Raw genomic sequence first — 12,750 nt, 5'->3', positions numbered from 1 at the left:
CTGTTCCTTCAGTGCTTCTGCAGTATGCACTCGTACTATTCTCAGTCTTCTTCATTATCTAAGATATGAATTCTTTGGCTGCTCTGAATTCTCTAAACTACAAGCAGATTAAGATCATAATATCATAATGATCCTCACCTTTTTATTTTAATCACTACTGAGTTTCCAATTTAAATAAGGTATTATATATCTAAATGATGTTTCAAGGACCATTTTTATTTAATACTTCATTTTCTTTTTTTTGGAGACAAGGTCTCATGTCAGGCTGACCTGGAACACACTACATATCCCAGGCTCACCCTATTCTTTAAGCTACTGAAATTCATTGTCACAATCAATAAAATTAAATCAAGTAAATTCATAAGCTGATATTTTTGTAAGAAGCCCTCACTTCTACCCTTCAATCTAAACCCAATCTGTTGACATTTTCTTTAAAAGGGCTTTTCTAAGAAAAATAGCTGCCAATTTTATAACATCCTATACCTTTGGTATCCTTTACTATGACTGTTCAGACCCTCCCCACTCTCCTGCCCCCAAAAAAACCTCACAAAGGAATGCTTATCACAGAATTTAGTGCTTCCCTTTAAACAGGATCCCAGCAATACCTGTTCAGTATGTTCCCTTAAAAACCTTACCTGGAGACTGGGATGACAACCAAAGTCCAATAAAGTCTTCACAACTTGAAGATGACCTTTATTGACAGCAATATGAAGTGGCGTCTGTCGGCGCTTGTTGCGAGCATTCAAATCAGCACTGCCTCGGTGTAATACTTCTATAACAGCACCTTCATCTCCAAAAGCTGCGTGGTGCACTGCTCTATCTCCATCTTTATCCTAAATGTTAGCATTTAAATCTGAATTAGTGAATAGCTAAGAAAAAAAATAGAGATGGGCATGGTAGCATATGTCTGTCCCAGCACTTGCAGGAGTTTCAAGGCTAGCCTGGGCTACACAGTGAGACCCTGCCAAAGAGAAGAGTTAAGAAGAGAAGATGAGGAAGAGGAAGAGAAGAGATGAGTTTATAAGAGAGACAACAGAACAGAGGGGAAGGAAGGAAGGAAAGGAGGGAGGGAGGCAGGGAGGGAGGGGGAGAGGACAGAAGAGGGGAGGGGAGAGGAGAGGATAAGGAAAAAAAAAAAAAAAAGACAAAACCCAAAACTATAATAAAACACCAATTCAAGATTACTGACTGAATAAAAATAGGAACTGTTTATAAAGAACATCATATATACAGTTGTTAGAAAACCACTAACTGAAACACTTTTATGCAGGTTCCATCACCAGTTTAGTTATGTAAAACAAACATTAAAAAACTTGATACTGCACTATGTATGTATGTCAAAAGGAAAAACATTTTTAAAAAATTAAAGATTATGGAATATATATATATACATATATATATATATATATATGAATACAATAAAATTATTTCTAGGTTTCTCTTCTAAACTAGAAAACCACATGGTTGTGCCACAATCTTAATTTTTTGTTGCTTTCTTCTGAATCTGACTTTAAATAATCCAAATAAACCTACCACATGACCAGTCTCTGCAACTAATAACAAATGTGAATTTCAATAGAGAAGGTTATAACCCACTTCTACAAGGTGCTATCAAACCATTTGTAAAGGAGCCTCAAATTAAATATAAAACTGATTTCTACTCTCCTACCCCCTTTTCTCTCCTCTTAACCCTCCAAAATCTGCTCTTGTTCCAGTCTCCCCTGTATAAGCTGATGGAACCACAGACCATAAGTCATACTCATCTAGTTCCACTCTATGAATATCTGTATGCTTCACCAAAGTCCATAGCTTTTACTCTTCAAACAATGCTCAAACCTATTCCCCCTTCTCCAACTCTTCCACCAATTTAGGCTTCCTGAAATGTTACCATAGCTCACCCTGTCTTTACTTCATTCTTAACCTAAACAATTTTTCACACCAAAGACAGAACTCTGTAAAACACAAATTTTACGTCTCAAACACCTCAAAGTCTCTCTTTACTATATAAAAACAAACCTCTTTATAGATTTACTTCTGTTTTCCTTCTGTTTTTGATTTCTAACTTCATCCCATTGTGGTCAGAGAAAATATTTTGTATCATGTTTATCTTTTCAAATCTACTGAGAATTTGACTGCTTGTGGTTTGTCCCCCAAAGGTTCACCATGCTAGACTGGTCCCCAACATGAAGTATTGAGAGGTGGGGGCCTAATGGAAGGTGATAGGTCATGGGCACCACCCTGCTGAAGGGATTAGTTCAGATTTCACAGCAGAGGGTTAATTCTCAAGAGAGTAAGTTTAGGTTAACTATAAAAGAGCAAGCCTGGCTTCCTTCAGGGTATCTTGCTTCCTCTCATGTGACACACTTCTCTCTCTCCCTCCTATTTTTTAGTTTGACACTCCATATTTTTAACAGCATCATTTTTTTGGATGGGGGGTGGTGGCATTAGGGTTTTAACTTGGGACCTCTTGCTTACTAGGCAAGCCCTCTACCACTGAGTCACACCCAATATGGATGAGAAGGCCTCTAACAGCACCTGCCGTCCTGAGAATTATGTATACCTATAGCCATTTTGGTGGTTATTATTTTGAGTATTGATTTGTATTTCACAAAAGAATCCCTTTATAGTGAACAATCTTGAAGCCCACTTGCCCTTTCCTTTTCATTTTAACAGTTAGAAAAAAATTCTACTGTTTTATTTTCATTAATGAGGTAAGCCGAATCAAACAGAAGAAGTATGTTTCTTGAAACTGTACTGTTCACTTCCACCAGTTGGAAAGAAGTGTTTAATAAGAACAAACACGGGTAAAACCAACACCTTAAATTCCTAGGGTGTCATATACTCTAAATGGTGCCTTACTTATATCCTTATTCCATATTCCAACCCCTTAAATTACTGGGGAAACTGAATCTTTTACCAATTAAACTTCTATCCAGTACCATTCTAACAGCAAAAATACCATTAAAACTTGTATTATATGACAAAGTCTAGTATTGCTCTCTCCTACCAATTCTCTCCACTCAAAGTAGTTTTCATTAAATTTAAATGATAAAATCATCCCATGTTTCCTGATAATTTAGGCATATTTGGCACTGTTTGAAAACACTGTAAAGGGCATATGTTTCTGAAGTGGTCATCCTGGGGATGTGGTTCAGCGGAAGAGGTTCTGTTCAGCAAGTATGAGGCCCTGAGTTCAAACTCCAATACTGCCAAAGAAAAAAGAAAGCAGTCATCCATCTAAACTTCTATACCTTTACTATTATACTTCATCAGCAAGAAAAAAATACTGAGTCCCTGGTAGATCCAAAAATTAGCTCACCTATAGCCACATACCTAAGCTCTCACAATCTTCAATGCCTTGACTTATATATTAAGGAGGAAAGAAAATGTAATTCTACTGTATTCAGTAGGTTATACCTGGAGACAACCAACTCTACAAAATAGCTGAGTTCTCCCTAAGAAAAAGAAATAAGGGAAAAATGTGATCTCAGGTATTCTGCATAATTTAGTTCAATAACATCTTAAATCAACTGAAAAATCTGCAATAGTCATCTATGCATGAAGTTAGCAGACTTTTCTGTGAAAAGCCAGAGAGTATTTTTAGGTTCTGCAGGCCATATAGTCTCTTATCAAACTATACAATGACTTAAATCTGCAGGTGTTGCAGAAAAGCAGTCAGACAGTATGTAAGTAAATGGGTGTACTGTTCTCCAATAATACATTACAGACACAGAGGAGGCCTGGATTTGGCCTTCTGGTTACAGTTTGAAGACCTCTGATCCATATCATTTTGAGTCTACTTCCTAATGCAGATGGAAAAAAGGTTACAGAATGAGCTATTCAACCAACCCCAAATTTTTACTAAAAATTCTGGATTTTTAAAAGACAACCTATTATCATTTTAGGTGTGATAAAAAAGTATAATAAAATTTTTAAAGAGCCCTTATCTTTTAGAATACATACTAAAGTGTTTACTAACATTATAATATGATATTTGGATCTACTTCAAAATAATTCAATGCAGGGAATGGGAAGTAAAGGGTACAAATATAACAGGTCATGAATAATCATTGAAGTGGAGTGAAGGGTACTGGATTCATTATACTATGCTCTCTACTTTAGTAAATGTTTAAAATTTCCAAAAATAAAAAGATTAATAAAAACAAATCATTTAAAGAGCTGGCAAATGATGAATCACAAATTTAAGTGCATTGGCAAAATAGCTATTTTTCTAACTTCAACAGTGTTGACATTTTAGGCCAAGTAATTGTGAGAGCTGTCCTGTCCACTTTAGGGTATTTAGTAGTATTCTTACCTTCTACTCAATAGATGTCAGTATAAGCCCCTCTTTAGTCAAACAGTATAACAATCAAACACATCTCCAGGCATTTCCAAAAGTCCTCAGATGGGAAAAAAGGCTCCCAACAACTATATTGCTGTTTTATTTATTTATCTATCAATTTATTTATTTATTTGATTGACTGATTGATTGATTGTATCGGAGTTTGAACTCAGGGCCTCATACTTGCTAAGCAGGTGCTCTACCATTTGAGCCACTCCACCAGCACTATACTGTTGTTTAATAGACAATGTTAATTTTTATATCCTAAAAATAATAAAACTGATGAATTTTTATGTCAATGTTGGGCCATAAGCTGTAGTTATATTTTAATTCAATTTTTAAGTGCAATTTTTCCTTTAACAACTGAGTTAACCTGTCATGTAAACATCCCTCTTTTCACACTACTTAGACAAACTACATATGTTTACAATGGGTTTTTTTTCTTTTTTATTACCATATATTAATTGTACAAAGGGATTCCCTTGTGGTGTTTCAATACATGCATATAATGCACTCTATAATCAAATTCATCCCCTCTACTATTCTTTCTTATTCCTCTCTTCCTTCCTTTTTAAACAATCTTCAGTGAATGTCCTTATTCTATTTTCATACATTCGTATAAAGTACTTTAATCATATTCACCCCTGGCTCCTCTCCCTAAACAGTTCTGCCATTTTACATTAGTGTCATTCTTTGTTTTTTTTTTAAAGTCCTAGATTTCACGAGAGAAAACATGCAATATTTGTATGAGTCTAGCTTATTTTATTTAACATAATGATTTCCAGTTCTACCCATTCTCCTGCAAATGGCAGAATTTCATTTTTCTTTCATTATAAATATGTACCACATTTTCTTTAACCTATGCTGGTAGGTGTCCATAGCTGGGCTATCATGGATAATGTTGCTATAAGAATGGGTGTACAGGTATCTCTATTATAGGCACACCTTCATTCCTTTAGATTTATACCCAGGAGCACTACAGCAAGATCATGTGGCAGTTCTATTTTTAGTTTTTTAACCTCCACACTGATTTCCATAGTGGTCACACTAATTTACATTTCCACCAATAATGTAGAAGACTCCTTCTCCCCACACCCTGCATCCTTTCTTGATGATTACTATTCTGTACAATGGTTTAAAACAGAAAATGGAGAAAATTGAAATATAAATGAGGAACATGGCAAAATTCTTTTTGAGTCATACTGTTCTAGTTAACAGACTTTGTACTCTAAATAACAAGTTATTTAACAAACATCTGGCCTACTGAGGCTCTCTTCATCTTCAATCTTCTGTGTTTATAGTATCAACTAACCATTTGCTTTACATTTGAATTCAATTAAGTAGGGAAAAAAGAGAAAAATCTACTCATGAAAAACACTACCAACTTTATTCCAAACTTCATGGGTATATCCCATTCTGCAGAGCTACTCATGTGAACAAAAATCTCTACATACACAAACATATGGGTAGTCTCATGTTGCCAGTTTTAGTGAATAAAGTCAAAAATCAGGCCTTTTAAAAACAGGCAGGGCTGAAGATGTAGCTCAAGCAGTAGAGTGCCTGCTCAGCAAGCTCAAAGCCCTGAGTTCAGACTCCAGAATTGCCAAGAAAAAAAAAAGGCTTTTCAGTCTCTTTCCTTACTATTTATAATAGAAGGGCCTTGATATTTCAGTAGTGTTACTATTGTAGTTTCTGGATTCATTAAATAAAAAAGTGAGGTATTCAGTCAGCAAATTTTACTCCATTCCCTCAAACCCAATTAAAACAATAACAAAATTGTCTTCCATTTACAAAATGTAAAATTAAGATGTCTTTTTGGCATAATCATACTAACTTTTTAACATACATATGAGTTCCTAAATTCACAACTAAGAAAGATGCAATTTAAAAATTACTATTGCAAAAGAAAAATCAAGTTATGTATCTCATTCATTAAAAACATTAGTTACAAAACTATCATATGGTTCCTAGATGTCTAAGATGCTAATTTCTGGGTAATAGAAAAGTCCAACATCAAAGATGAATTATTTACCACTGAGATACCATAGGCTCTTTAGAAGCTGTCCAACAGCTCAAAGTACATACAAGTATAGAACGGGAAAAATAATTAACACAAAACTAGAAAAGACTTCCCTTTAATAGGGCTCTGGTAGCTCATGCCTATAATCCCAACTACTTAGGAAGCAGAGATTACAAGGATCAAGGTTTGAAGCCAGCCCAGGCAAACAGTTCAAGAGACCCTATCTCAAAAATGCCCAACAAAAAAAGGGCTAATTATGGGAGAAAGGATCTGCATTTTCACTTGCAATCATTGTTTTAGAACTATGTAAGAGTAAGTGCCTGGGGATGTAGCTCAGAGGTACAACACTTGCCTAGCATGTGCAAGAGCCTGGATTTGATTCCTATTCCTGCAAGGAAAAAATATGAGAGCATCAGAGCTTACTTAACTCGTTTTTTTATTGGTGCTGGGGGCAGGGGTTGAACTCAGAGCCTCATACTTGCTAGCAAATGCTCTACCACTTGAGCCACGCCCCAAGTCCTTTTACCTTCAGTTTGTTTTTAAAGAAAGGGTTTATCACTCACTTTGTACCATTCACCTCAGAGCCTGATCCTTCTATCTCCTCCTCAATAGCTGGAATTACAGATGTATACCACCACACTCGCCCCTACTTACTGTTAGGTCCCTCGCATTTTTGGGGCAGGTGGAAGGTCCCAAGGCTAGCACCGAAACCAGACCCCCTGATTTAGGACCACTTGTTTCTCCCCGCCTGATTGTTTCTCAGCTTCCAAAACAACTCAGGAACTTCCAGTTACTCAACTAGCCAGGCATGTCGACCTATTCTATCTGGTGATCGCAGATAATCAGAGACCAGAGACTCTCTCCCTCCCCCATGGCTTGGCCCCTCCTATAAAGCCCACTACCCATTTTCAGCCAAGCCACCTCATTCTGAACCCAAAAAGAGTGACGGCCCTGTGGCCTGGACCAATAAACCTTTCTTTTCCACACGTGGAGTGGTCTTTATTCAGCAGTACCTTACACTTATTTATTTTTTACTGCAGTGAAGGTAGGTAACCTGCTAAGGAAAACAGAATCTGAAGGTGAATCAGAAAATAAACCTGGAATGAAAAAATAAAAAGGGCTAGGGTAGTGGCTGAAGTGATAGAAAGACTGTCTAGCAAGCATGAGGCCCTGAGTTCAAACCACCGTACAGTCAAAAAAAAGGACTTCCTTTTAAAATATGTGTCTTAACATTTCTTAAATAGTAACAAAAAAAAAAAAAAAGTCTGGCCTGCCAACTTAATCCTCATCAATTCAAGTCTTCAAACTCCCCAGACAGGAGAGCCTTTTGGACAAATTGCAACATCCTGCCTAGTCCAAATTTGCTAGATTCTGATTTATACTAAGTAATCTAGCACTAGGACTAAAGTAAATACAATCCTAATATATTTTTAGTAATGAGGCAAACCACCCTTCAAACCACATTTACAGATTCCAAATTGAAACTCCAGTGACAACAAGAAATATTTATTTCCCTTTTATAAGAATATGTTTTAGCCAGGCACCAGTGGCTCAAACCTGTAATCCTAGCTACTCAGGAGGCAGAGATCAGGAGGATTGAGGTTTAAAGCCAGCTGGGGCAAATAGTTTGCAAGATCCTACCTCAAAAAAACTCATCATTAAAAAGGGCTGGTGGAGTGGCTCAAGGTGTAGGCCCTGAGTTCAAACCTCAGTACACACGTGTATATATATAAACACTAAGTCAAGTTAAATATATACATACATATATACATTACATTTATATGTAAGTATATGCAGAGTGATAAGCATGTACTGTGAACTCTTCAAAGACCCACATTAAGGTCAAGAAAAAATAAGACCTAACAAATGCAAATTAAGTTAAGATTTAAAAAAAAGAAGAAAAAACCAAGAAAAGCTTCTGAGTGTCAAAGAGACCAGGAAAGACTTTGATGCAGAGTATGTATGGTACCCTTCCTTCAACATTCCAAGCTTAACTTTTAGGTGAGCCCTACTATGCTCCCAACAGCATAGTGGTTCTTCCACTGTGGCAGGAAACTCAAAACCTACCTTCTCCTGACTAGCCTTAAAATATTGAGGGAACATAGAAAAAACAAGAAATGCTTTATGCTGTCTTTTATCAAATTTTCATTTTCAATAAGAAAAGCATCAGGTAATTTTAAATTTCAAGAATAAAACCAAACTCATACAGAATTATTTCTAAAGGGCAGGGGACATAGTTCAGTGGTAGAATGTTTGCTTAGCATCCACAAGGACCTGCAGTTCAATCCCCAGCACTGCAACACTAACAACAACAACAATAATGATAAATCATTTCCAGAGCATGAATTTTTACTTAAGATGTTTTTCAAGCTTAGTTTAGTTACCTCTGCTTCTACATCCACATTTTGCTTCAAAAGTAACTTCAAAATATCAACATGTCCATTTTGACTAGCAGCTTGCATAGCTGTGTGGCCAGCACATTGCCCATTTACCTAAATTAAAAATAAGTAAGTAAAAAATGAACAAATATCACAAATGAGAAACAGTCGACAAATATACAGTATAGGCTTAAATTTAGCATAGTGTATGGTTCTACAAGAATAACTTAAGTTGATGTGCCATATAATACAGTATAGATCACAAAAACTCGACTTAAAGGAGACAGGCATTGTAAAAAAAAAAAAAAAAAGAAAGAAACCTTCATTATTGAGAGCTGTGAAAGAACTGTTTAACCAATCTGTAGAGCTGACAGAACAAAGGAAAGAGTCAAGGAAGTTACATCAATTTTGTATATACAGTGTATTTTTTAGTTTATTAAATCTGAGAGACCATAGTTAAGTGAAAAAGAAAAAAAACTGAGGTAAGTAAAAAACTCAGAAATGTATTAGCCAGTACAGTTTAAATAAATTTGATTCAACAAATATTCCAACTACCAACTATAGGCAAACTACCATGAAGGATACATAAATGAGTTAGCAATAATATAACTACTATAAATAATATATATTACTTATAATATATATTACTTGTATATACATAAGTAATATATAATACATATTATACATATTATATTATAAAAGTAGCACCTTCCAACTTTTTCATTTCAGATATTGTGTATACACATAACTTACCTAAAGACAAACCCAAAAAGTGAAGTGTAATTCTTTAATTCTATCCCTTCCACTCTCATCCATACAAACATAAACGATGGCTAAGGGTGGTAGCCTGAGACCATACTAAAATTACAGTAAAATAATTTAAGATGTAAAAACCCATAAAAACAAAGGGAAAGAAAGAACTAACATCAGTAAAAAGAAAAACCAACACATTTTTGAAAGAAAGTAAACAGAGGGGAAAGTGTTAATTAACTTCGTAGGGCAGAGGAAGCCAAAGTCAAAGAGCATAAGGTACTCCAAACTGAAACTCTATAAAAATAAGCATATCAGAGTGCTATAAGATGGACTCCAGGTGTAAATCTAATGTGCAACAGCCATTCTTCAGGCCCAGTCCCTGAATGAAGGACAGAGGATTAGCTGCTGTATTGTCTGCATTTAGCTGCTGGTTGTCTCCAGGCAGAAAAAAGGAGGCTTCTTACCCAAAACAAGTGAGAAGTTGGAGAGAGCATTTAGAGAGCCTCTGAAGCTCCATACACTCAATCACCACAATGCAAAGTTAGTCAAGTCCCACCCATATAAACAGAATTACCAATTGCCTTTTTAAAGTCTCATTCAGATACAAGTAAATAACTAAGGATCAGAGATTTGCAGAAGACTCAAACACAAAAAAAGAAGACAAAATATAGTAAATAATTCCCAACAAAAAAGAAAGAAGTTACTCTGGAAGAAACAAATAAAAAAGAAAACTTGAGGGAAAAATTTCCCTTAGAGTTGTTCACAAATATTTTTCATCTAAAAATCAAGACGAACATGCTAGGAAAACTAAAGTGAAAAATAAAAAAAAACACTAGAAAAGGTGTAAGATTTGTAGATATGAGGCAAGAGACCATGGTTTTTCAGTATCATAAAAATATATCCTTCTTATATTAGTATTTTAATTAAAAGAAGAATCACCTTTATCCTCATTATTTCCTGACATCTTACTGAAGTTTTTTTTTTTCCTTTTAAGCCTCAAACACGAAGAAAATTAAAACTATGGACACACACACACACACACACACACACACACACACACACACACACACACACTCTCATATACACTGGAAGCTTGAAAGCAGATGGAACAAATAGAACCAATTTAGCAGACCAAAGAAAGCAAGCCTAAACCTGCCACAAGAAACACTTAGAAGCAATCCATTCACCAGTGAACCCCAAAAGTCTCAAAACTGATTGGTTGAACACCTCTGAATGTGAATAAATGTGGTGGTGTGTACTAATCACAAATGCACTGACTGTAAGTGTTTAAAGAGCATTTAGATCCCTGGGTTTCCCCACTGTTCCTCCCCTACACCAACCAGGAACCTAAAAGTTTAGACCTTGACCCGCATGATTTCAAATAATTACTGCAGATTTTCGTGGCAACAAGGATTGGGTAATACTGCTTTTTTCTGCCAACCAGGATACCGCCAACACACAGGGGGCACATAAAATTCATTGACCGGGCCCTTAAACTAACTTTTTAAAGCACATACAGCCTGGCACAGGGTCAGGCAGCTGCGGCAGCCTGCCTATCAATTCGCGGGCTGGAAACAGCTGGGAACAGGGTCAGATAGACCCAGCCAATTGGCCACTTTTTTTCTTTTTGTCTTTTTCTTTTCTTTTTCTCTCTCTCTTAATTCCCTCCCGCCTGGGTTGGTAAAGCTAAAACACAATGCAGAGAACGGCAGATACCTGCAAGCATCTGGGAGTACCTGGACCTGCCATAATATGTGCAGACACAGAACTTCCAACTGCCACCCACTGGCTCAGATTTCTTTCTGCCTTAGTGTGTCTGCAACCTCGCCAACAATAACACAACAACTGCAGAAAGAGAGTTGCTGCGAAAATGGGGACCTGCCAAACACAAGTGGACACAAAACGTCTGTCTGCCACCTGCCTGCGCTGCCCTGTGATCCGTTTTCAACCAAGCAAATCTGATAACCCACCAGGTGAGCACACACACTGTTTGGGAGGGAACCCACATATTCTAGCACAGCTGGGGAGCCAAATGCACCCCTTCTGGACAAAACTGATGGCCAAATACACAGAGGGAATATTTGCCCTCTGCCTGGGATGGGGGAGAGGGGCAGAAAAAGCTCTTGTGGAGGTGGAGCTACTCAGCAGTCCCTGTGGGGAAGGCCAAGCAATGAACTGCCTTGGGGAAACTGGGAGCAAGCTGAAACTGACAGTCTCACTAAGAGAAAGGCTCATTTCTCACTCACAAGCTTGACCTGTGAGTGGAACAGACTGGCGACTGCTCATTTACCAACCCCTCATGGGACCACTTCTAAGAACCTGTCTGCTCCAGAGACCCACTCCACTAAGGAAGCCCAGGCTCAAATACCTAGAGCTGAGACCCCCAAAGCTGTCCAGTAGGGAAGAGCAACACTCACTGCCATGCAACCTAACATACCAACCTTAAAAAGGGACAATCTTGGCCAAAGCCCCTACATAAAAGTGTCACCACCTCAACCTGAAATCAGAGGATAGAGTCCAGAACATTCAATGAACTGCTTTTTAAAGATACACACACACACACACACACACATCTTTTTATTTTACTTTTGTTTTGTATTTTTTTAATTTTTAATATTAACTTATTTTTTCTTCTATCTTACTGTTACCTTCTCCATTCTGTCCTAATACTAACTCACTCAGCCCTCTATTCCCCCACTTTCCTTTCTCTACCCCAATTTTTTCTTTCTCATCTCTTTTCATCTTCCTCTCCCCCCACTACCTCAACCTTCTCAAAACACACTACCCACTGAATAGTCTAGGATATCAACTTTACACTTTACCCCATCCTTTCTATCCCCTGGCAATCCCTGACAATAGCACCCTCTTCTACAACAACTGAACTACACCTCAACACACACACTAGGGACTTAGTACCCTAGAACCTCCATGCCTTATACCCCTTCCCTCTCACCTTATCCCCCCTTCCTGCCCCTTCCTCCACCACCAGTTCTTTTAATACCTAAGTATCCATCTCTACTCAAACAACCAGTATCCCCCTAATCTCCATGACTTATAGATAATATCACCAAGGGGCTTACTAGATATTTTGTAAATAACTGGTCTGTCATTGAATCAGTGAATTTGTTATTGCTAATTTATACCACCTAGTCAGGGAACAGAAATAGCAGAACTACCTAGCTAACAACTAAACCAGTGATAGCACAGGAAGTCAAGGGAAGATAACAGTTGATTAAAATCCCCAACTAACCACTCAA

At 37.1% G+C, this 12,750-nt stretch overlaps 1 protein-coding gene across 2 annotated transcripts in view; it reads right to left on the bottom strand.

Annotated features, from left to right (window-relative positions):
• Positions 1-12,750, bottom strand: part of Mib1 (MIB E3 ubiquitin protein ligase 1) — a 131,343-nt gene that overhangs the window by 52,896 nt on the left and 65,697 nt on the right. For both annotated transcript variants that reach the window (XM_020163561.2, XM_074070144.1), the window contains exons 10-11: positions 8,747-8,854; positions 636-833 (exon numbers count right to left, since the gene is read on the bottom strand). In XM_020163561.2, coding sequence (XP_020019150.2) covers positions 636-833; positions 8,747-8,854 — 306 coding nt within the window. The remainder of the gene's footprint in view (positions 1-635; positions 834-8,746; positions 8,855-12,750) is intronic.

This window comes from Castor canadensis, chromosome 4, assembly GCF_047511655.1.
Source record: "Castor canadensis chromosome 4, mCasCan1.hap1v2, whole genome shotgun sequence".
NCBI classification, from domain to species: domain Eukaryota; kingdom Metazoa; phylum Chordata; class Mammalia; order Rodentia; family Castoridae; genus Castor; species Castor canadensis.
The sequence above is the reverse complement of the archived record's forward strand: the minus strand, read 5'-3'. Positions and strand labels throughout refer to the sequence as shown.